The sequence below is a fragment of the Dermochelys coriacea genome, chromosome 1 (assembly GCF_009764565.3).
Source record: "Dermochelys coriacea isolate rDerCor1 chromosome 1, rDerCor1.pri.v4, whole genome shotgun sequence".
In the NCBI taxonomy this organism is placed as follows: Eukaryota; Metazoa; Chordata; order Testudines; family Dermochelyidae; genus Dermochelys; species Dermochelys coriacea.
Window position 1 is genome coordinate 153,180,691 of NC_050068.2, and position 26,008 is coordinate 153,206,698.

General features: G+C 42.3%; 1 protein-coding gene and 1 long non-coding RNA gene across 2 annotated transcripts; one reads left to right on the top strand and one right to left on the bottom strand.

Annotated features, from left to right (window-relative positions):
* The first annotated feature begins 46 nt into the window (after positions 1-46).
* On the top strand, positions 47-15,539 carry ATP6AP2 (ATPase H+ transporting accessory protein 2). The gene is made up of 9 exons (XM_038390874.2): positions 47-232; positions 2,292-2,422; positions 5,032-5,160; positions 8,202-8,297; positions 8,496-8,633; positions 8,929-8,982; positions 12,788-12,937; positions 13,980-14,096; positions 14,466-15,539. The coding sequence occupies exons 1-9, from the start codon at positions 181-183 to the stop codon at positions 14,649-14,651; spliced, it is 1,053 nt and encodes a 350-aa protein (XP_038246802.1). The 5' UTR covers positions 47-180; the 3' UTR covers positions 14,652-15,539.
* LOC122458241 lies at positions 15,538-25,215 on the bottom strand. Its single transcript, XR_006278164.1, has 2 exons — positions 23,665-25,215; positions 15,538-15,801 (listed from the first exon to the last, which is right to left on the bottom strand). It is a non-coding gene; the product is annotated as an uncharacterized LOC122458241 (long non-coding RNA).
* Between the last annotated feature and the right edge of the window lie 793 nt (positions 25,216-26,008).

Here is a 26,008-nt window from a genome sequence, read left to right on the forward strand (position 1 = left end):
ATCACTCAGATCATAGTCCCACCCCTTGCCCCTCGGACCGACCAGATGGGCGCTCTGTGAGTGGCTGGCGGGACTGTCAGTCAGAATTCTCGGGAGGGCGGGGTTTGTGGGGCTCAGAGTGTGCGGCGCCGGCGTCACTCCGCCCCAGTCTCCCAGCTGTCGGGCCGTGGCTGCGCAGGGATGGGGCGGGCGGGGATGATGCTTTGGGCCCTGGCAGCGGCGTTCCTGGCTGGTAAGCGGGGGGGGGGGGGGGTCGGCAGAGCGCGGGGCCCCAGCTCCTTCCTCCCGCGGGGGCCGGGGGCAGCGTTCGCCGCAGCTCGGCCCGGGGAGAGGCGGCGGCGGCGGCGGCGGCTCTAGGGATGAGCGGGAGGCGGTTGCGGTAACCGAGGCTAACGAGGGGGCGGCCGCGGTCCGGCGCGAGGCGGAGCCAGGGGAGCGGGGGGGGCTCGTGCCGCTTTGCTGCCTGTGTCTCGTGCCGCTCGGGCTCGGGCGCCGCCCGGCAGGCTCCGGCCCAGCCCGCGCGGGGCGGGTGACGCTCAGTCGCTGCGCGGCTCCCGCTGACTGACGGGGCCGGTGGGATCGGCCCGGGCCGCTCCCGTGACTTGCCCTCGGAGTCCGCGGCGATTTCCGAGGCCCTGTCGCCAGGCAGCGCCGGCGGCGGCCGTTGTGGGAAGACCGGGGGCAGGCGGGCGGGCGGGCGGGCGGGTGCCTGGTCGCTGTCTCGGCCGAAGGGCCGCTCCTCGCGGATGACCCGCAGCGGACGGAGCGAGCCCGCGTAGCCGCATCCACGCGCCGCTGCGGCCCGGAGCCTGGCGGTATCCCCAAGTTCCCAGGGCCTCGCCAGCTTCATCGCCCCAGGAATCGGTGCCCCAGCCCTTCTCTGCAGCAGCTGCTGGGGGCCTGCCCTGCTCGCCTCGGAGGTGCTGCGGGGGAGGCAGTTCCCCCTACCTCTGTGGCAGACCAGTGGGGTTAGTTCAAAAAGTTGACCAGTTGTGGAACACAGACATTCTCCTTTCACACAGCTGCCCTTTGATGTCCAACGTGTGGCCTCCGTGTCCTAGGGGGTGACCCAAAGTGTCAGTTGTGGTTAATGCCAGAACTTTCTGGTCTTGGAAAGAGTTACCACTCTGACCCATAAAGTGACTCCTTATGATTACGTTTCAGAGTAGCAGCCCTGTTAGTCTGTATCCGCAAAAAGAAAAGGAGGACTTGGGGCACCTTAACGACTAACACTGTAGCTCACGAAAGCTTATGCTCAAATAAATTTGTTAGTCTCTAAGGTGCCACAAGTCCTCCTTTCCTTATGATTACATTACCCTTCAGTGTTGGGATAGGAATATGCTTGACGAATTGTAAATCAAAATTGTGTTCCAAGGCTTCACGGAACATGTAACCCAATGAGTCATTTTTGGTCAAATGATTATAGCATAGCTGGAAAAATGGTTGGCTCCTGAGTTTAAATGCAGTTTTGCTCACTATGACCTTGAGCAAGTAACTTAACTGTTTGTGCCTGTCAACCTAGCCAGGAAAATTGGGTCTAAAAAAGAAAAAGCTCTAAATCAGATACCATATCTAATCCAAATTGTCCAGAGTAAATTGTGTGAGTGTCTTGTTAGCCTGTAAATTAGTAAAGAAACATGTTAAGGCTGACAGGCTACCAATATTATTATTGTTAGTCTGTAAATTGCCCCCACCCATATTGATCCAGAAAAATAGTCCTTAGAAATGAGGGTCCTTACTCTATGAAAACTGCAGCTGTTCAGCAGGATGAGCTGCCATCAATAAAAAAGTGCTTGAAGTTTTGGCAAACAACTGTAGGTTGACCTGTTCCTCTATTCTTCTGCCTGTCATTGTTTTGAGAGCAACAAATTGAAATTCTTGAGACATACTTTGTTCAGTTGGTATGAATATGTCATGTCATATCATGGCTTATATTTACTGTCAACACCTGCCTGGAATTTGTGATCCAGAATCAGGTTTTGGAGCATACCCCTCTTTCCCCAAGGTCAAAATGGTATAACTAATTTACTAATAGAACCTCTTTCAAGTTTTTGTGCCTTGATTTTGTTTAATACCCCAGTTTGTCTATACATAACTGTACTGGAATTTTCCATTGCATCCTAATACGTTGAAATTAATGGCTCTCTTCAGCTCTCTCTCTTGACTTGGTAGATATGTGCACTGGAAGGCTGAGAATCAAGAAGACGTTGTTGCAATACACATCTGCTTCACAGGGTTTTAAGAAACTCATGCTTTACCAGACTTGCCTGTCAATGGTGTTTCTGTTTTAGGTGTCTCCGGTGATGAGTTTAGTGTCTTACGATCACCCCAATCTGTCGTTTTCCGAGATGGAAGTTGGCCAATACCAGGGGAGCGGATCCCAGACATAGCTGCATTATCCATGGGCTTTTCTGTTCAAGAAGTATGTTTCAGGTTTCATTTTGAAAAAGCTGTAAAATGTAAAATTCAGATAAATTGTTTCTGAGAGTTTTCAGTTGTAGTTGTGGTACACAGGTTTTATAAAATGTGCTGGAAATAAAGTAGGAACTAGTAAAACAGACCCCTAAGAGGAAATTCAGAAACCTTGGGAATCTAACTTGTGTTCTTCCTTCTCTACAGTGAAACTGTTATTGCAGTTAGCTCTTTAATATAAATGATGATTAATAATAAAATGTCTACAGGGCCTCTTGTGTGCTATCTTTTGGACTATGAAAATACCCTGTTAACAGGTAACTACACTTGCTGTCTTGAAACTAAGAGCAGAACTTCTTAAGAATAGTTTTAGTAGTTTCTCCGTTAAACAAAGCTGATTATGTACTACATGCACTGAACGTCCGCTTGAGGCACAAGGTAAAATCAAATACTTTTTGGCCAACTAGGCAACATGATTTTCACCACGCTGCTTTTCCTGGGATATCTGTGATATGAAATGGAAAACTTATTCTGTTCAGTAGTCTGTTTCTTCTTCTAAGCTAAATGGTCCTTGCTTAACTGTGAGAGCCCTTTGGACTGTCCAGAACAGCAGCCCTCCCCTCCTCCCCCCACATAAAGAACAAAATGTCAGAAGAGTGTGGGGAAGGGGAGAACCCTTCAAATTATGTTACAGCTAGCTATTCCTCCACTCAGAAAAACAAACACACAAAGTGAAAGTAGATATCAGTACATCTCTAGCCCGATATAACGCAGTCCTCAGGAGCCAAAAAATCTTACTGTTATAGGTGAAACCGCATTGTATCAAACTTGCTTTGGCCTCGAGCATTTCCATTATTAATAGTCACTTCCCGCCCCCCTGACTGGCCCCTCAGAACCTCTGACCCATCCAACCCCCCCCCCCCGCTCCTTGTCCCCTGACTTCCCCCTCCAGAAACCCCCTGTCCCTAACCACCCCTCCCAAAACCCCACCCCATCTGAGCCCCCCCTGCTCCTTGTCCCCGACCGCCCCATCCAGAGAGACACACCCCCAACCCCTCTGTCCCCTGATTGCCCCTACCCCTAACCACATCCCCACCCCCTGACAGGCCCCCCAGGACTCCCACGCACTATCCAATGCCCCCGTCCCCTGACTGCCCTGCCCCTAGAACCTCCGAACCATCCAATCCCCCCGTCCCTGACCACCTCCCAAGACCCTCTGCCCCTTATCCAACCCGTGAGCCCCAGCCCAGCACCCTTAACATGCTGCTCAGAGCAGCATGTTGGAGCCAGATGCGCTGATCCACTGGAGCGTGCAGCCCTGCCCCCAGAGTGCTGCTTTACTGCGTTATATCCAAATTCGTGTTATATCAGGTCGTGTTATTCGGGGTAGTGGTGTATCATGATGAAGGCTTTGATCCCATAATAAACTCTGTACAGGCAGACTCCTGCAGCTGTGGGGAGCTCACTGCAGGATTGGAGCCTTAATTTGTGGTCTTGACATGAATCACAATCTAGGAGAATAGAAACTGCGCTGTAGGGGATTTTTAGGGTTCTCTCTTCAGACCCTCTGGCATTTAAACTTTAATTTTTTTAAAAAGTGATCACAGTGTGTACTAATGCACTGTTAAGTTATTGGGCAATCTGAAACACGTAATAGATTTGAACTTCCCTATTTGCTGAACAGGCTGAAATGTTAAAATAGGGGTCTCCAAAATTAATCCTTCTGTCATTCTCTCCCTGTAGGATAATAATAATAATAATCTTTTTTTTTTTGTTAATGGGGATCTCAATCAATTTCTCTTTCTCCTATAAGGAATATAGAGGTCATAGCAAACATGGTTAATTTTAAAGTGTATTTATCTTGGTCTTGTAAAATTGACACCTGTATTGAGTAACTTTTTTGTGGTTGAAAAATACCTTGGTCAATGTTCATGTAATTTCTGCGAATATACAATTACATGCAAAATAGACCCAGCTCTTGCTCTTAACAAGTTGCCAAAGCATCCGTCTGTGTTGCAGAACCCTTCCACTGCTTTAGAGCCTAATTACTTCTACTTAAATGTCAGAATCATTAGCTTTTATTGTTTATAGTTGTACCAGAAACATCCCGGCAATGTATTTTTCCATTTTGGATAAATATTATTGGTCTATAAAAAGCATGTATTTGAATAAAAATATTCCTACAGCTACCGGCATACTAGAGAAGCTTGCTACTTCCCTCAAATCATGGGAAGTTGCTTTTAATATCATTGTAAATGGACTCTTTCAGCGAATCTTGTGAAATGTGGCAGTCTTGACTGTGAAACTTGGTTCAATAGCCACATAGGCCATTTAATAAGCCAACATTGTACAGTATGTGAATGACAGTTTTTCTTACAATAATGTTATGGATGGCCTGCTGTTAATAGAGAATTAACAAAGAAACTTCCGTGGGGAAAGGGGAACACACTTTTGTGGGGTGGTAGATCCTTTCAAGCTTTTAGACTCCCTACTAAGTTTCCAGTGGGTTCTCTATGAAGATTCATTGATATCACTGCAAATTCTCTACATTAACCATTTGATATAGTTTGATTTGATTTTAAGCTAAGCAAAAGTTTTTGCTTTTAAATATGTTACCAGGACCTTTCCTGGCCTGGGCTTGCAGTGGGTGATATATTTCATCGTCCTCGAGCCACTGTTCTGGTGATTGTGAAGGGAGTAGACAAGTTGGTGATGCCTAAAGATGGAATTTCATACCCTGTTGAGAATGTAAGTATCTGCAATTTTTTGTATTTGTGTCTGTTACTCATACTTCTGTTAATATTGAAAGTATTGCTTGATGTTCGAAAAAAATCCCACAAGCTAACCTTTCACCAGTTATGCTTTTTATACTTCACATACCTTTTCATGGAGTCAGAGAATTAAGGCCAAAAGGGACCGTTAGATCAAGTCTGACCTGGAAATCACAGGATGGTAAACTTCACTCAGTTACTCTTGCATTGAGTCCAGTAACTTGTGTTTGGCTAAAGCACATCTTTCAGAAAGGCAACTAGTCTTGTTTTGATGACATCAAGAAGTGAAGGATCCACCACTTCTACTGGTAGTTTGTTCCAATGTTCAATTGCTGTCACTGTTAAAAACTTGTGCCTCACATCCAATTTGAATTTGCCCACCTACAGCTTCCAGCCATTGGTTCGTGTTATGCTTTTCTCTGCTAGATTAGAACCCTTTAGAATACATGGTATTTTCTCCATGTGAAAATACTTATACAGTGAAATTAACTCACCTCTCAATCTTTTTTGATAAATTAAACAGGTTCCCTTTAAGTCTTCCACTATAAAGCATTTTCTCCAGTCCTCCAATCATTTTTGTGGGTTTCTGAACCCTCTACAATCTTTCAAAATTCTTTTTAAAATGTAGACACCAGAACTGGATGCAGTCGTCCAGTTTTAGTCTCACCGATACTGTATGCAGAAGTAAAGTCACCTCCCTATTCCTACTAACTAATCCCCTGCTTATATATTTAAGAATTGCATTTTGCCACAGAATTGCACTGGGAGCTCATATTGAATTGCTTGTCCACTAGGAATCCTAAATCATTTTCAGAGTCGCTGCTTTCCAAGATGCAGTCCCCCATTCTGTAGGTATTGCCCACGTACCTTATTCCTACATGTATATCTTTGCATTTGACAGTATTAAAAGCCACTTGTTTGAATAGGCCCTGCATGCAAAGCAATGTAGATTGCTCTGTATGACTACCCTATCCTCATCATTATTTACCACTCCAACAATCTTTGTGTCATCTTTTATCAGCAATGATTTTGATGTTTACTGTCAGATCATTGACAAAAATGTTGAATAGCATTGAGGCAAGTACTGATCCTGCCACAGTTAGAATCACTCCCATTCAATGATGATTTCCACGTTGACAATTAGAGATTGATTAGTTAGCTGGTTCTTAATCCATTTTGCATGTACTTTTAAAAATTGACACTTTACAATATCAGTACTCAGAATGTCAAACACTTTACCAAAGTCTAAGTATATCACAAATGTGTAGTTAATTTTATCAACCAAACTTGTAATTTCATTAAAGAATGAAATCGGGTTTGTTTGAGATCTATTTTCTATAAAATCAAGTTGACTGGCATTAATTATATGCCTAGTCTTTAATTCTTTATCAGTTGAATCCTGTATTAGCCTGACATCAATCCTGGGGGAAAAGAATGGAAAAGCCAACTGGTATATAGTTATTCAGGTCATCCCGCTTGCCCTTTTTGAATATTGGCACAACATTAGTCCTCTTCCAATTTTCTGGAATTTCCCCAGTATTCCAAGATTTATTAAAAATTAACATTAGCAAACCAGATCTCTTCAGCGAACTCTTTCAGGCTTCTTGGGTACATGTAATCTAGGTTTGGTGGTTACAAATTGTTTTTCCTTAGTAGATGATTGTTTAACATTCTCCTTAGTTACTAATGGACTGGAAAGTACTTCATCATCCTCATGTGATAAGACTACATCATCCTGCTTCTTTCAAATACAGAACAGAAATATTTATTTTACTTATACCATCATTAACAATTTAACCATCTGTCTAGTAATGGGCTTATTCTGTTGCTAAAATTTATTTTGTTCCAAATAAGCTTTAATTTCTTACTGTTCTTAACCTCGCCAGCCAGATTTTTCCCCAACCTTCCCTCATAAATTTTTTATACCATATAACTTCTAATTTATTTCTACTTCCTCCTTTTTCCACTTACGTATTGCTTTTAAATTTCTAATTGTTGCCATCACTGTGCCCCTGAACCTGGATGGGCTTTTAGCCAAAGTTGTCCTTGTTCTTGATTGTAGAATCATGTCTTTTTGGCAATCTAATAAACTCTTCTTTAAGAACTGTAGTTTTAATTCACATTTCTCTGTCTAAACTATTCCTCCCAATCAATTTCACTCATTTTTCCTCAGCTTTGGAAAATGTTTCCTTTTGAGGGTGAAAGCGAATCAACTCTGAATACCCCTACAGACTCCTGAAAGAGTAGTCAACCTCTGCAAAATCTTCACGAAATGTTTTATTGTAGGTAGAAAACCTACTATTTCACCTTTTATCATAATGATGAAGTAGTTAATATTTTACTCAGTCATCAAAAGTGAATGGGTGACTAAAACTTTGCAAAGTTGAACTGTTCTTGAGAACAAAACTAATACTAATTTATTAAATTAGTCCATCTATCTCTTCATAAGCCATGTGCCTCTCCAACATCCCTCAAGGAATGTCTTTATCTTGACACAACTAACCAGTTTATATTTTGTGTCATTGTCTAGCATTGAACTTTTGAACTCTATCACAGTGAGGTTGCTTTGGGAACCCTTACTCTGAATTTCCAGGCACCCCTTGTAGATTTAACATGAGCATATGAAGTTTGCATTTTCTTTTATAGAAAACATCTTAGCTGTAGGGTGGATAGTATGCATTCCTTTCCTTTTTGCATCTTCATTTTTAATACAATTTAATGAGGTTAATTTTGTATTTAACAAAGGACTCTAAAATTGTTCCCTTTTTCTAAATTTCCGGGGAAAGTATTAAAATGCTGATACCATGCCCACAATGCATAGACACATCTGTTGCACTTTTATCAGTTAAGGCTGGCTGCATGCTGACTGTTGTATAAATGTCTCTGTTTAAGCACAAGTGTGTAATCAATGTTCAAAACAGTCACATTTCTTGTAGATAAGGATGGAAATTCCTTGGGACATGTTGCTTTAACCCCATTTTGGCCAGAATTCCTTATTAGAGCTTTATTGTTTTTCAGGCTGTTCCTTTCAGTCTTGACAGTGTTGCAAATGCTATTCACACCTTGTTCTCTGAGGAAACCCCTGTAGTTTTACAGTTGGCTCCCAGTGAGGAAGTGAGTATTGATGATTCTCCTAAACCATTTGAAATAAGAGTTAAACCACACAATTGGGAACTGATGTGCTTAAACCTCTTGGCTGTATGACCATCTTGTATTACAAAAGCACCTACATGTGTAATGGAATTAATCTATAAAATTTGAAAAATCCAAAACTGAACTGTGTTCATATTTACATAATGATGGTTCTTACAGAGAGTTTATATGGTGGGAAAGGCAAACTCTGTATTTGAAGACCTTTCCGTCACGCTGCGACAGCTACGGAACCGCCTTTTCCAGGATAACTCCATTCTCAGTTCACTTCCCCTCAACTCCCTCAGCAGAAACAATGAGGTAAGACGGTGGCCGATGAATACTGCTTTAATTAAACTGCCTCTGATCTACTTTTCTGAGTTCAGTTTAAGAAATAATCTTATTTGTTTTTCATCTTTTTGTTGTCTAAGGGGGAAGTTTCCCCCAAGTTTCAATATTTAAGTACTAGAAGATGGTGATTAATTGATTTTTGGGCATTGTTTGATCCAGTAACAAAAAGCTATTGCTTATAGCTGCAGTCTGCTGAGATGTGCAACAAAACTAGGCTGCCTCATCTTCGGTTTCTATTCAGAAAATACCTGTCTCTCTCCCCTAGGTTGACCTGCTTTTTCTGTCAGAACTACAAGTCTTGCACGATATCTCCAGTTTGGTGAGCACAACTTTTCAAACACACTCTATATATCTCATATATATGATTGAGGGAATTTTGAAAGACACTTTTCTTAAATTCTGACATCCTATGTATGAAGATCTCTAGGGCAGTGACGTCCAAAATGCATTCCCAGGAACCATTTGAACTGTGGCCTTCAAAAGTGACTTAATAAAATGTGTATTTAGAGATTGAAAATGTGTTCCCTGAGATGTACCCTGCAGTTTCTAAACTGAAGTGTTTGAATCAGCTCTGCCACTAAAATGGGGGAGGTGGCATCATTTCTTGTCCCCCTGCAAAAACCATGGTGTGAGTTGGGGCACTCTGAGCTGCTGCTTTCCCTTTCAACATCTCTGGGGAATCCCCAGCAGGTGATTTGTGGGTGGTTCCTGTTTTCTTTATATGCTGACTAATGGTGCAATGGGAGTAGAACAGGGTAGAGAATATGTACCTGGTATTGGCTCCTTGACCACCTTGAAATGAAATGATTGTTCTTCCTTCTAGGTGAAGAGGTTGCATATTGCTGCTTTAGTGCATGTTTCCACAACCAGTAGTCAAAAGCCATAGCTGACTGTGTGGGTTAAATTTCAGTACAGAGTTGTTATAGAATCATAGGACTGGAAGGTACCTTGAGAGGTCATCTAGTCAAAGCTGCAGAAGCTATCTGTAGCCAGCATCCCAGACAAGGGAAAACATTTATAGGGAAGGATTTCAGACCAAGCTGGATGAGCAAGCTTCTCAAACAGGTGATTTAAGAGAAAGCAGCAAGCCTACATGGGGTGGGAGGGATCAGCAAGGAAAACTACTTCTTGGAGGTCAGAAAGTGTAGGGATAAAGTGAGAACTGCCAAAAGCCAAGCAGCGTTGGACTTTGCAAAAGGAATTAAAACTCATAGTAAAAGGTTCTATAGCCATATAAATAAAAAGAAAACAAGGAAAGAAGTGGGACTGCTAAACACTGATGATGGGATGGAGATAAAAGGTAATCTAGGCATGGCTCAACACCTAAACAAATTCTTTGACTCCATTTTTAATAAAGCTAATGAGAAGCTTAGGGATAGTGGGAGAGTGGCTAATGGAAATGAGGCTATGGAAATAGAAATGACCATATTTGAAGTGGAAGTCAAACTTGGACAGCTTAGTGGGATTTAATCATGGGCCAGGATAATCTCCATCCAAGAATATTAAGGAACTGGTACATGAAATTGCAAGCCCAGTAGTAAGGGTTTTTAATGAATCTGTAAACTTGAGGGTCATACCCTATGATTGGAGAATTGCTAATATAATACCTAATTTTTAAAAAGGAAAATGTTATCTGGAAAACTACAGGCCTGTTAGTTTGACTTCAATTGTATGCAAGGGCTTGGAACAAACTTTGAAAGAGAAATTAGTTAAGGACATAGAGATGAACAATAACTGGAATAAAATACAAGATGGTTTTACAAAAGGTAGATCATGCCAGACTAATGTGATCTCCTTCTTTGAGAAGAGAACTGATTGTTTAAAAAAAAAAAAAGGAAATGCAATAGAGCTAATCTACCTGGTTCTCAGTAAGGCTTATGTAGAACTCTATCAAGAGAAATTATTAGTTAAATTGGAGTAGATGGGGATTAATATGAGAATTGAAAGGTGGATAAGGAACTGGTTAAAGGGGAGACTACAAAGGATCATACTGAAAGGTGAACTGTCAGGCTGGAGGGAGGTTACTAGTGGAGTTCCTCAGGAATTGGTCTTGAGACCAATTGGAGTTAACATGTTTATTAATAACCTTGTCACACAAAGTGGGAGTGTGCTAATAAAATTTGCAGATATCACAAAGTTGGGAGGTATGGCCAATATGGAGGAGTATAGGAATATCATACAAAAAAATCTGGATGATCTTGAAAACTAAAGTAATAGAAATGGGATGGAAATCTAATAGTGCAAAGTGCAAGATCATGCACTTAGGGACTAAGACAACAAGAATTTTTTTTCATGAAACTGGGGATGTATCGGTTGGAAATGACAGAGGAGGAGGAAGACTCGGGTGTATTGGTTGATCACAGGCTAACTACAAGCTGCCACTGTGATGCAGCTGTGAAAAAGGCTAATGCAGTCCTAGGATACATCAGGTGAGGCTTTTCCAGTAGCCACAGGGAAGTGTTAGTACCATTGTACAAGGCACTGGTGAGACCTAATCTGGAATACTGTGTGCAATTCTGGTCTCTTGTTTAAGAAAGATTAATTCAGACTGGAACAGGTTCAAAGAAGGGCTACTAGGATGATCAGAGGAATGGAGAACATACCTTTACAAGAAGAGATTCAAAGAGCATGGCTTGTTTAGCCTAACAAAAAGAAGGCTGAGGAGAGATATAATTGCTCTCTATAAATACATCAGAGAGAGAAGTACCACGGAGGCAGATGAGTTATTTAAGATAAGCACCAATGTTGACACAAGAACAAATAGATATAAACTGGCTATCAATAAGTTTAGGCTTGAAATTAGATGAAGGTTTCTAACTATCAGAGTAGTGAAGTTCTGGAACAGCCTTCCAAGGAGAGCAGTGGGGGGCAAAAAACGTAACTGGGTTCAAGACTGAGCTTGATAAATGTATGGAGGGGATGGCATGATAAGACAGCCTACAATGGCATTTGGCCGATCTGCCACTGCTAGCAGCAAATATCTCCGATGGCTGGTGATGGGACACTAGATGGGGAGGGCTCTTGAGTTTGGCTGGTAGGTCTTCCCAATGTGCTCAGGGCCTAACTGATCACCATATTTGAGATTGGGAAGGAATTTTCCCCAAGTCAGATTGGCAGACACCATGGGAGGAAGGTTGCCTTCCTATGGGGCCTAGGTCACTTACAGGTTTAAACTAGTGTAAATGGTGGATTCTCTGTAACCTGAAGTCTTTAAATCATGATTTGAGCACTTCAGTAACTCAGCCAGAGATTAGGGGTCTATTGTAGTAATGGGTGCGTGAGGTTATGTCCTGCAACGTGCAGGAGGTGAGACTAGATGATTGTGATGGTCCCTTTTGGCCTTAGTCTACGAGGACTTGCCAGTATACCAAAGACCAGAAACGTAAGGTTAAAAAAAATGCAGTGATGATAGAGGCAGGTTCAATTCCCTGTTCTCCCACAGATTGTGTAACTTTGGGCAGGTCACATAATCTGTCTCCACTTCCCAGATGCAAAATGGGGATAATAGCACTTCCCTAGCTCATAAGGGTCCCGGGGGTGCATTCATTAACGATTGTGAGGCGCTTGAATTCTCTGGTGATTGGTGGCGGGGGGGAGGAAGTCAAATACCTGAGATTTCACATCTTGAAGAAATATTGCTTATATAGCTGGACAGCAGAAAAAATAAACTTCATATTAATAGAATTCACAGCAAAGGTCAATTTAGTAGCACAGGAAACCATGGGCATCCATGCAATTTATGCATTTTTCTTCATGCTGTTATGCAAGCTCTCTACTTACTACAGCAATATTAGAATCAGGATTTTGACATAAATCCGTAGGTGTTCCTTAAGTTTATAGATGAGACCCCTTCCAGTGGAACTGAAACTCTTGTTGCATATGCCTCTTTAAAACAATCTCTAGCATAAGCTTCCCCAGGCTCTTGCTACTCTGCCTCCCATTTTGAAGACAACTTCTCTGATCCAAGATGGCAAGTTCTGGCAGAATTCTAAGTCTGCATGGAATATGTCAGACAAAAATGAAGCTGACTCAATCAGTGATTAAATCTCATTGGACTGAGTATTTAAACTAACCCATTTTTTCCCTGTGGTTCACTTCCCTCCCCCACCCCCCGCCCTCTTAAGCTGTCTAGACATAAGCATCTGGCAAAGGATCACTCCCCAGATCTGTATTCACTGGAACTGGCTGGCTTGGAAGAGATTGGGAAACGGTATGGGGAAGATTCTCAGCAATTCAAGGATGCCTCTCAGATTCTTGCTGATTCCCTGCAAAAGGTAAAAGGAGATCTGCCATAAATACTGTTCTGTAAAGTCTGTCTGAATAACAATTCTAATTGAACAATACTGGTTTTATATTAACAAGACAGCTGAACATCAATATTCATTGGTCGTACAGCATTCTGCTGTGAATTGCCATTTTTATGTTGGCCTCACCATCTCTTGGTTGGGTAAACTCTAGTCCGTCGGTCAATTATCAAATCATACTTCTGTAATTTGGTCACTCCTCAGCTAGAAAGGTAGTGGAGGGACTTTTCGGCAGGTCAGAGCTGTTCGTGAAGGAGTCAGAGGGTGATGTTAACAAATGTGTAAATCAGTATGTCCTGATGAGTTGGTTTAAAAACAGAAACTTTGTTTATAGGCCTTTCTTTCTTAACCTGGCTGAAAATGTGAAGGAAATAGCTCTAGCTTTAGCTCAGCACAATATGGTCAGGTGCTGTGTGTTTTTTTTCCCACCTTGAGCAGCTCTACCATTTCCAAGTTTCCCAAATACCTGCTGTTTCATTCCTTTCCTGAGCAGGCTGCCAGTTGTGGATTTTATCTAAACAAATGTCCATCAAGAGCTGAGACAACTCCATCTTGCTAGTATCCAAAGTCTGATGCCAAAATACTAGATCCTTAATTCACTAAGTTAAATATCTCTTCTGTAAAATATTCCATTCATATACAGCAGTCCAGTGTGTGTCAAATGTTCACATTTGATCAGAATTTCTCTCTGGTAGGAATCTTAATTTAAGTATAGAACTGGGGAAATAAATGACCCAGAGTATGTGTAATGAGATATAGCACCTTTCATATCAGAGCACATGAGGAGGTCAGTAAGACACTCTTAAGATCCTGGACAAGTATCCAGTGGTCTGTAAAGAGATGGTCTAAACTAGCTAACAGTTGGCATTCATTAGCAGACTCAAATCATTGGAGACTTCCATGATTTCTCCAGATTGTTCAGATCTTCTGTGTTGGTGCATCTTCTGTTACAAGAGTATCAGATTAATAACTATTGCATATATCTGAAACTAACTTATTGTTGATCTTTCAGTTTGCAGATGAGATGTATAATCTCTATGGTGGGAATGCGGTAGTAGAGGTGGTGACTGCAAAGACATTTGATACTCCCCTTGTGAGGAAGAGTCGATCCATTCTCCAGACTGCACAGGTAGTGAATGTGCTTTAAACCCCTGTTCTGCAGATTAATTATTAAAAATGTGAATGGGTGTATCACTCCATTTTGCAGAACTAGAATATTGACTTGATAGTGTAGCAACCTTTTAAACTTTTAGTGGCTTAGACACTAGGTATGATGAACAAACATAGTAAGTGAAGACCTTGTATCCATTTATCATGCTAGTCACTTAAGTGCATTAGTATTTTGTGCCAATAACTCCAGAGTTGCCTGTGCAAAATATCCAAATGTTAGTATAATCAGAAATGTTTTGCGTGAAGGCTGACTTCAGGAGCATTGTGACTGCTGGCCTCCAGATGTCTCACTTCTTCTTTAAACCATACTTTCCTCCTTTCCCTGCAGAGCACCTCATATAACCTAGGATATTCATACAACTTCAACTATGCTGTGGTCTTCAACATAGTTCTGTGGCTCATGATAGGCCTTGCATTAGCTGTGATTGTAATCTCCTACCACCTCTGGAACATGGATCCTGGCTATGACAGCATTATTTACAGAATGACAAATCAGAAGATAAGAATGGATTGAACTTCATTCCTGGGAAAGGAGTATGGCCACTTCTGAAGTGTGTTAAAATAATATTTTGGCATGGTTAAATGTGGACGTCTTTAAAGATGCTTTTATTTCTCTAATGGTTCCTTGTGTTTTCTTTTGGCTCTCTTTAGATGTGAGTAGTACTACCAGAGTGGATTTACAAAAGTGAATCTACAGCCTGCTATAAAACCATGACCTAATTATTACTAAACTATATACCTTCATTCCATTTTGGTAACACAAAATGAATTTTAGAAATAATACCCTGTATTCCTTGTGAATAAATGTGAAAAAAATGCACTGAAACGATAGCGACTTTCTGATTTAAACTTTTTACACTGGAGGTTTAGAAACTATTGTTAAGCTGTGTTGTATATCATGAACCAGATGTAAATGTTTGATGTAAATATTTGTAATGGCACATGTAGTGTTCAGGGAAAAACAGATTATAGCACTATTTATGTAAAGCCTTCAAATTGGGAATATTCCACAAGAAGAATTCTGGTTGAAGCAGTATTTGGGTTTTTTTACATTCCAGCCACCACCATGAACCATAGCCAAAATGAGGCTTGGTGTAGATCTTATCAGCTCACTGCTGCATTTAAAAGGACTGCAGAGAGATAATAGGTAAGAACACTGGTGTGGTTGGTCTATACATAGTTGGGAAACTACAACTACAAAAAATAGTTTAGGTGCTTAAAGTTTAATGTAATATACTGCAGATGCTTATATGATGCTCCTAATTCTTTCCATGCATGTTACTAGTTGTAGTGTTAAAACCTGTTTTTGGTGGTAAAAATGGACCAATAACTGGCACTTAACCATACTCCATTTTTATTACCATGTGCTTCAACCATTCAATAAACAAAACAAGTAACAGTTGCTCTGGAGTTCATTTATTTTTCCAACACAGTTCCATTAAGGGGTAGTCATACTCAGCACAAAACTGAGTTAACTTTTAAGCTAAACCAAACAAACACAGAAGGCTGCATCTATCTAAATAGATTAGGCCATCTTAAAAAAAAAAAACACACAACCACCAATGCACCCACAAGAACTCTGGCTTCTATGCCTGGCTCTGCCACTAGCCTGCTGGGTGACCTTGGGTAAGTTGCTTCCATCACTGTGCCTCAGTTTTCCCCATCTGGAATGATACTGTGACCACCTTTTTGTCATGTATTTTTCGTGCATCCATCTTAGTGCTTTGAAAGTTAATACCTAAAGGCTTTCACAAGCCAGTAGTGATCTAGCTATTCAAAGCTGCTCTCTGCTTTCTGTATTGTTTACAGAAAACCTTTACTTGGGTAATTAGTAGATGAAAGCCTGTGCTGTTGTACAGATGTATCAGCTGGCTCAAGTAATCCACCATCTGTGCTCTGTATCTGATTACTTTTTCCTTAGGGTTGCTGTGACCAGTGAGCATAGCTTTCTTTCCTGGCAGTAGGTATGGTCAAAGCTTAGAGCGATACTGGTAATAGTGTTCCTATATATCGGTATGTATGGAAACTGTTCACTTGTCTAATTCTTGGACCAGATAACTTCAGTATTTGTGGTAGGCCTTCACATCAGTGTGTCTGTTTTCTCAACATCACACTAGTAAACATGCTACTATAAAGCAGCATACACTTGTCAAGGTTCCTTCCCCACTCTGAACTCTAGGGTACAAATGTGGGGACCTGCATGAAAAACCCTCTAAACTTATTTTTAGCAGCTTAGGTTAAAACTTCCAAGATACAAACTATTTTTCCTTTTGCCCTTAGACGCTTGGTGGTGGCAGCAATAAAGTCCAACAAATATATAACAGGGAAAGAGCCCGCTTGAAAACTTCTTCCCCCCCCCAAATCCTCACCAATTTGTATAGGTGAACACAGACCCAAACCCTTGGATCTTAAGAACAATGAAAAAGCAATCAGGTTCTTAAAAGAAGAATTTTAATTGAAGAAAAAGAATCACCTCTGTAAAATCAGGATGGTAAATACTTTACAGGGTAATCAGATTCAAAACAGAGAATCCCTCTAGGCAAAGCCTTAAGTTACAAAAAAGATGCAAAAACAGGAATATCCATTCCCTCCAGCACAGCTTATTTTATCAGCCCTTTAAACAAAACAGAATCTAACACCTATCTAGCTAGATTACTTACTAAATTCTAAGACTCCATTCCTTTTCTGTTCCCAGCAAAAGCATCACACAGACAGACCCAGAACCTTTGTTTCTCTCCCCCCACTCCAGCTTTGAAAGTATCTTGTCATCTCATTTGTCATTTTGGGCAGGTGCCAGCAAGGTTATCCGAGCTTCTTAACCCTTTACAGGTGAAAGGGTTTTCCTTCTGGCCAGGAGGGATTTTAAAGGTGTTTACCCTTGCCTTTATATTTGATGCAGCCCCCCCCAAATCACAGATAGGGTGAAGCGCTGGCTGTGACTTCTTCCTGGAACTCTAGGAGAAAACAGAGTTAATAAGACACATGTACCTCTCAATACTCAATATACTACCAAGTATATAAAGACTAACAATATTTTCCACATCTCAAGGACGATGTTAACCAGTTGATTCTGGGAAACTTTTACGGGAGACCATCTACAAGTCTTTGGAAAGTGGCGGGTGCATTCCACAGCCCGAAAGGGAGTACATTAAATTCATACAGCCCAACGTGTGGTGAAGGCTGATCTTTCCTTGGTGGATTCATCTAGGGGTACCTGCCAGTACCCCTTGGTTAAGTCCAAGGTAGAGATGAACTGGGCCTGTCCCAGTTTCTCTAATAGTTCATCTGTGCGTGGCATTGGATAGTTGTCTGGGCGAGTTGTAGCATTTAGCTTACAGTAGTCCACACAAAAACGTATCTCCCCATCTGGTTTGGGAACTAGAACCACTAGAGATGCCCATGCACTGCCAAAGGGGCAGATTACATCCATCGGTAGCATATCCTGGATCTCCCATTCTATAGCAGTTTTAGCTTGAGGAGACATCCGGTAAGGTTGGACTTTAATTGGGTGAGCATTACCTGTGTCAATAGAGTGGTATGCGCCTTCAGTCAGTTCTGGGGTGGCTGAGAATGTCGGGGCATAGCTAGTGCACAGCTCCTTGATCTGCTGTTGCTGCATACGCCCAAGGGTCATGGAGAGGTTCACCTCTTCCACGCCACCAGCACTTTTCCCTTTGCAGTAGACACCTTCAGGCCACTCAGTGTCATCTCCTCCCTGGGCTGTAAACTGACAAACCTTTAATTCTCTGGAATAAAACAGCTTTAGAGAATTAATAAGGTATACCTTAGGCTTTTGGTTGGAGGTGGGGAATACTATGAGATAATTAACAGCTCCCAGGCGCTTCTGGACCTTGAATGGCCCTTCCCACGACGCTTCTATTTTATGGGCCTGGAGCGCCTTTAAGACCATGACCTGGTCCCCTACTTTGAAGGAACGCTCTCTGGCATGTTTATCATACCAGGCTTTTTGCTCTTTTTGAGCATCCTGTAGGTTTTCTTCAGCAAGGGCTAAAGAGGTTTGAAGGGTGTTTTGTAGGTTGATTACAAAGTCTAGAATGTTAGTTCCTGGAGAAGGTGTAAACCCCTTCCATTGCTGCTTCACCAACTGTAATGGCCCCTTAACCTCGTAGCCATATACAAGTTCAAATGGTGAAAACCCTGAACTGAGATGTGGTACAGCTCTGTAGGCAAAGAGCAACTGCTGCAACACTAGGTCCCAATCATCGGAGTACTCATTTACAAATTTACGTATGATAGCCCCCAAATTAAGTTTCTTCATCAGGCCATTTGTTTGATGATGGTAAGGGGTGGCAACCAAGTGATTCACCCCATGAGCTTCCCAAAGGCTTTCTCTAGTTCCTGCCAGGAAATTAGTTCCTGCATCTGTGAGCACGTCGGAGGGCCAACCTACCCTGTCAAAAATATCTGCTGGTGCCTGGCATACACTTTTAGCCCTAGTGTTGCTTAGAGCTATTGCTTCTGGCCATAAGGTGGCAAAATCCATGAAAGTCAGTATGCACTGCTTTCCCCTGGGTGTCTTTTTCAGAAAAGGACCCAGAATATCCACAGCTACTCACTGAAATGGAACCTCAATGATGGGGAGTGGCTGGAGAGGGGCTCTGACCTGGTCTTGGGGTTTTCCCACTTTTTGGCATACCTAACAAGACCAGACATAGGTAGAAACATCCTTGCCCATTCCCTCCCAGTGGAATGACCTCCCCAAATGGTCTTTGGTCCTGTTCACCCTAGCATGGCCACTAGGATGATCGTGGGCTAAGCTCAACCTGGTACTTAGTTGGAACTACCAACTGTCTCCGAGGATGCTAGTCTTCCTGGTGTCCACCAAAAAGAGTTTCCTTGTATAAAAGTCCTCTTTCTACAACAAACCTGGATCGATTAGAAGAGCTGAGAGGTGGTGGGTTGCTCTGTGCCACTGTCCAAGCTCTCTGGAGGCTTTCATCTGCTTCCTGTTCGGTCTGGAACTGTTCCCTTGATGCTGGAGACATCAGTTCCTCATTGGATTGTGGACCTAGGCTTGGTCCCTCTGGGAGCGACGTAGGGGATGGAGCCGTTTCCATTGACTGTGATCCGCTCTCTGCTGGTGCACTTTGTTGGGGTTCAGGCTCCAGCTGAGCCTCTGGTGTAGTGTTATCAGCTGCTGCCGGTTCAGGTTCAGTGGGGCCCTCTGGTGTTGGGGTTGCAAGTACTGGATTCAGTGCTGGAAATGGGTCTGGGGCTGGTTGTTCCGCCGGTTCTGGTTCTGTCTGGGTCTCTGGGACTGGATCCACTACTGCTGTTGCAGACATTGGCCTGGTGTCCGGGTCCATCACCTCTGACCGGGTCCTGGTAGAAGTTTCCCGGAACAGAGCTAGGCATGACTGCTTGTTTAGCCTGGCTGCGGGTGACCATTCGCACCCTCTTAGCTAGCTTCACATGATTGGCCAAGTCTTCCCCCAACAGCATGGGGATGGGATAATCATCACAGACTGCAAAAGTCCACGTTCCTGACCAGCCCTTGTACTGGACAGGCAACTTGGCTGTAGGCAAATTGAAAGAGTTGGACTTGAAGGGTTGAATTGTCACTTGGATCTCTGGGTCGATTAAATTTGGGTCCAGTAAGAAAGCATAGATAGCCGACACTTGTGCTCCAGTGTTCCTCCACGCGGTGACTTTCTTCCCGCCCACACTCACAGTTTCCCTCCACTCTGAGGGTATTTGGGCCTGAGGACCTCTGGTGTGATTCCAGTGCAATGAACTATAATCTGTTGGGGTTATTGGGGCAGTTGGCCTTTACATGCCCCGTCTCGATACATTTAAAATATCATCCAGCTGACGGGTCACTGGGGCGAGGTAGGTTGCTGGAGAACAGTGTGGCAGGATAAGGTGTCTTGAGTATTCCTTAGTGTGTAGTTGGGGCCTTGGGCTGCCCCCGGTAGTAGGGTGTGGTCTGAGGGTGTCCCTTCTGGTATCCGCTCCAACTGCGACCAGGGTTGTTCCTCTCTCCTCCCTCCACCTGTTTTGTTCCAGCTTGCCCCGCCTCTCTGGCGGTCTGGGATTGCTTGTATTGATCAGCATAAGAAGCAAGACTTTCTGCTGAGTCCATTTCCTTATCCCATAAACACCGTTTTATTTCCTCCTTGGATATATTCAGGAATTGCTCCTGAGCTATCGAATCACACATTCCGTTAAAGCTAGTGACACCCCTTCCTTCGACCCATTTATCTAACAAATCCTTCATCTGGTTTAGATAAGCCACATTACTTAGTCCAGACCTCTCTTAAGGGTTTGAAATTTTACTCTGTACGTTTCAGATGTAATTTGAAATTGCTTTAAAACCAAATCCTTGAACTTATTATAGTCAGAAGCCTCATCAATAGGAATCTTATTGAATATGTCCGGGAGCTCTTCCAGTCAATTTTGTGACCAATGTGGTCATCTTGTGAGCTTCAGGAATTTTATGGAGAGTGCACAGTCTCTCAAAGGTGAGAAAATATTCAGCAATATCACTGGATTCATCATACTGTGGACATAGTCGCTCCCATTTGTGGATTGTTGGGGAAGGATTGTTAGGGTTATCCAGTAGATTCCGCTCAGCCCTTACCTTCTCCATCTCCAGTTCATGCTTCCTCTTTTTCCTTTGCCTCCATTTCTTTTTCCTTTGCCTCCATAGCTCTCCTGTGGGCAGCCTCGAGGGCTTTTTCTGCCTCCAGTCTGGTTAACTCCAATTTGTGTTGTGCCTTGGTTTCTGTCATGTTTGCCTCTCTGTTTTTAACTAACTTTACACCAGAGGGTTAGAAATAAAACAAACAAAAAACTTGGCTTGTAAAGTTTTGCTGTGCTGTAACTGGATACCTATGTTCTCTGATAGTGATTGTCAGCCTACAGAAAAATCCTAAAAAAAAAAACCAAAAAAAAAAAAAACCCTAACACCTTTGTCTCCAGACATATAGACAGAAAACCCCTCTAGTTGCTCTTAGGTTAAAAAAAACTTCTTCAGGTCTGAAGACTTGTGAATTTTCCTGCAGGATGTTAACTACCCTGCCTTTAGGTAGAGAAAACTCCAGCTCACAAAAGACAATTCCCTTTTGTCTCTGCTCTGGCCCCCAAGCAGAGACCAAAACAAAAAACAAAAACAAAAAAAAACAAAACAAAACCTGTTTTCAGCTGAAAACCTGCTTTCCAGCAGCCCAAAGGGAAAAAAAATTTCCTTTTTAAAATCTGTGCTTCTTGTTCAAAAAAAATCTCAAATTGATCTCAAGATGATTTCAAGTTAATCCCACCGCTCTGCCACCATGTCAAGGTTCCTTCCCCACTCTGAACTCTAGGGTACAAATGCGGGGACCTGCATGAAAAACCTCCTAAGCTTATTTTTACCAGCTTCGGTTAAAACTTCCCCAAGATACAAACTATTTTTCCTTTTGCCCTTGGACTTTATTGCTGCCACCACCAAGCGTCTAACAAATGTATAACAGGGAAAGAGCCCACTTGGAAACGTCTTTCCCCCCAAAATCCTCCCAAACCCTACACCCCCTTTCCTGGGGAAGGCTTGATAAAAATCCTCACCAATATGTACAGGTGAACACAGACCCAAACCCTTGGATCTTAAGAACAATGAAAAAGCAATCAGGTTCTTAGAAGAAGAATTTTAATTGAAGAAAAAGTAAAAGAATCACCTTTGTAAAATCAGGATGGTAAATACTTTACAGGGTAATCAGATTCAAAATCCCTCTAGACAAAACCTTAAGTTACAAAAAGACACAAAAACAGGAATATCCATTCCCTCCAGCACAGCTTATTTTATCAGCCATTTAAACAAAACAGAATCTAACGTATATCTAGCTAGATTGCCTACTAAATTCTAAGACTCCATTCCTGCTCTGTTCCCGGCAAAAGCATCACACAGACAGACCCAGACCCTTTGTCTCTCCCCCTCTCCAGCTTTGAAAGTATCTTGTCTCCTCATTGGTCATTGTGGTCAGGTGCCAGCGAGGTTATCCGAGCTTCTTAACCCTTTACAGGTGAAAGGGATTTTTCCTCTGGCCAGGAGGGATTTTACAAGGTGTTTACCCTTCCCTTTGTATTTATGACATACCAGTGAACAGGAAACCATATACAGCAGCAGTAAAGCTACATACGTAGGTAGTATCTTGGGGCTCTTGTTCTGTGCTGTAGTGAGCCATGTTGCTGTTTGTACATGGTCCCCAAAGCCTGTGCGCAGAGCTGCCCCCTGGCTGGAGGCACAACCAGCTCTGTCACCCCACATAGCTTCTCCTCTGATCAACTGTCGCATTCCAGCCGCCACCGAACCTTTGGCCTCTAACATCCCATCCGGCTCTCACAGGGCCCAGTCATTGAACCTGCCGATATTCTAAAGGAAAAAGCTCCCAGCCATGTTCATAGCTGTTTCCATCCTTTCACACTGAGTCAGAAATCCTTGGTTTTTAAGAGTGATACATACACAGTGACAGTCCTGGAAGATCTGTGTTCATGTGTGCGGGTGGTGAATGAGGTGGTTTTGAAGAACTGTGGAGTTGGGCCAAGTACTCCACCAGCTGTGCAGTCTCCCTCATACAACCAATGACATTTGCATGAATTAGCTATCAAGATAGCATAGTAACTGGACTCTTAGCATGGCATGGATATACACCTTAATGTAGCTGTGTACTGCAGGGATGTACATTTTAAAATCAAAAGGGGGTGAGAATTCAAAAATTGAACAATAGCCAACTGTAAGAGCCAGTGAGGATTCAATCTGATGCTATTCTAACCAAAAAACCCTGAGCCATGCTTGTAGCTGTTTCGATTGCCTCACGCTGCCTCTACAGCCATTCTAGGCTTCAGAGTGACTCTTATGGAATCTTATTACATAAAGGCTTGTGCTGAAAGCTCCTGTTAACATACTGCAGTTCAACAGTTGGAACTGGTGTGGCTTACTACAGTTTTATTTCACTGGTACTAAGACTAGGAAACAGACAATTGCTGTGTAGTCTCACTGTTTTATAAGATAGGATATTGATTCACTTTGCTCGTTTAACTCCCGCTATCAGTAGTGGAGACTTTTCCATCGCAAAATAGAAAACAGCCAAACTAAGTTACATTCATTGTCTTTGTGGAAGTTGAAAGTAGGTGGGGCAGTTAGTCTGTCACATGTTCCTGTACTGTGCAAGCTTGACTGTCTTTATTCTTAGTTGGGTAAGATGCTGCAGCTTAGTGAGACTGGATGCCCTACCATCAGACAAGTCAGCAGCAGTGTATGTAATGGAATTTAGATTGACAGTTTACCTAGTATTACATTCTTGAAATGGGTAAAAAATACTTGCTCTATAATTACTGGTCTCCTAGAAGGGACAGCACAGTACATGTTCTTCTGAACAACTAAAAGCTCCTCTAACAATTAAAATAGGCCTTATCTAAACTACTGACCATTACCTGCTCAAGCTTGAATTCAGTTGTGATTAAGACATATTTACCTATTTAGTGTTCTACCATGATTTAAGTATAAAACCAGGAATTAAATATTACTATACCTCAGTTATACCACAGCTCCAGTTCGTCATCAGTAGGGTAGTGCCAAATAGATTTGACATTTCAAAGTGCTAAGCAGTTTTGACAATAAAATAGTATTATAGGTATTAACTTTCACTGCCTGCTGATTTTGGCTGATGTGGAAGGAACCCACCACACTGCATTCCACCTCAAATGCAGCACCTTTGCTAGGAGAGAGGTAGTCGTTTTAGCTCTGTCAGATATATCTAAAATTACAAAAACTGTGCTTCTTCAGTTATCTGTATGCCAAGTTACCAATAGGTCACCCCCAAAGGAAAACTTGGTAGTTGGAAAAGGAGCAGTCAATAAGGGTCTGAGATAAACACGCATTGAGATCAGTGGAACCACTAATTGATTTCAATGGGCATTGGGTCAGGCCCTTATTGACTACTCCTTTTTCAACCACCCAGGCTAACCATTAGAGCAGGAACTCATAGTTGAGTAGTAGATTTGGGGGATGGGAGGAAGGGCAAGACTACCATAATCTGTAAAAAGCTTTTCCGAGTGGTCACTAATCCCCAAGAGGAGAGAAGGAATATTTGTAATATTCCCCACCCCACAAGTAGTTATATCATTCTCTGCCATACAGTTAAGTGAGCAGAATTCCCATTACAAAACAAAAACCAAAAAGTCTCTGCCGGGGGGAGGTTGGACTCTTTGGAACCATTTCCTGCTGTTGATGTTTTGAGACCTAAGGCAATATATAGCCTCAGTATTTATTTTGGCCTCCCATAGTTCGTCTACTTAACTAGACTATTTATTGTCAGATGAAAAAAAAAATACCTTTCCCTTAAATGGAAAAACAGCAGTTCAATGTTTAACTTATTTTTATGGTACTCTAAGAAAAACTGAAATGAGCATATAGTCAAAGCCTGTTAGAAATATTCCCCCACCCCCCCAAGATGTGAGACACTAATTATTAGTTCTCAACTAATCAAAGAAAAGCCACCGCTCTCCACTTGTACATTTTTCTGTCAGCTAGTGATGAGTCTTGGAAGGGGTGGAGAGAAGATGGTGCTGTCCAGATATTGATTTCAATACTTCTGCAATAGTATCTGATAAGTGAAATTCCAAATATCCTGGCCCTTTACAAACTTTAGTTAATGTACTTTTCTATACCGATTATCTAGACCTAAAGAGTAAGTCACAAAACTGTCAAATCTAACAAAGGACTGACAGAGCTGTCATTTTAACAAAGGAGGGCTGAAAGAAGCAGCTTTGCAAGAAGAAGGAATTGGAAATCAAAGTGTCTAGGCTGACAGCTAAATTCTATTTATTTTTAAACAGAACTTGCAACTCTAACTTTCAACTGTCCCATATGCTCTTGTTCCTAATTTGCTTACTCCAATAGGAGCCTTTCAGTGAAGTATCACTCACCAGCAGCCGTGGAAATGAAGTCATGAAATGAGAGACTGATTTTGAGGCAAAGAAAGAGCCAGAGGCCCAAAGTGGCTTCTTTTTGTCTCCCCAGCGAAAGGACAGGATGACCTCAAGCACTGGTGCTAAGAGAGAGGATTCTTGCTCCTAGTAGCTTTTTTTAGATCCTCCCCTCCAAAAGTCTGATCCTTTTAAGCAGGAGATCGGCTAGATCAAATAAATTTGTTAGTCTCTACAGTGCCACAAGTACTTCTTTTCTTTTTGTGGATACAGGCTAACATGGCTGCTACTCTGAAACCTGTCATTATGCAAGGCACTGAATTTAGCCATATGGAGTGGAAATCCATCAACTTCATGAAAAAAACTCATACAGATACAGACAGACATCTTCCTTTTCAAATGCAAACAGATGGACATCATACCAAAAGGACTCAAGGTAAAAAAAATCCATTACAAGTTACATACCACACAGACTATGCTGACAGCTTGTGCTACACACTCTCAAAGAAACTGCGGAACCACCTGATCAACATCCTATACGGCAAACAGGGAAAGATTAAGAATGAGCTCTCAAAACTGGATACTCTCATAAAAAAACAACCCTCCACACAAACTTCCTCATGGCTGGACTTTACAAAAACTAGGCAAGCCATTTACAACACACACTTTGCTTCTCTACAAAAGAAAAAGGACACTAAACTATCTAAACTACTACATGCCACAAGGGCCACAACAGTGGTTCCCTTAACCCACCCAGCAATATTGTTAATCTATCCAGCTATACTCCTAGCCCAGCAAAATAATCTGTCCTACCTTGGGGCCTCTCCTTCTGCCCGTCCATCCCCATGAACATGATACAGTTCTGTGGTGACCTAGAATCCTATTTTCGACATCTCCGACTCAAGGAATATTTCCAACACACCTCTGAACAGTATACTAACCCACAGA

Coding starts and splice junctions, on each gene's coding strand:
- ATP6AP2 (XM_038390874.2), top strand. CDS start 181: ATGGGGCGGGCGGGGATGATGCTTTGGGCCCTGGCAGCGGCGTTCCTG. Junction 8,298..8,495: donor AGTTGGCTCCCAGTGAGGAA/GTGAGTATTGAT, acceptor TGGTTCTTACAG/AGAGTTTATATGGTGGGAAA. Junction 8,983..12,787: donor TGCACGATATCTCCAGTTTG/GTGAGCACAACT, acceptor CGCCCTCTTAAG/CTGTCTAGACATAAGCATCT.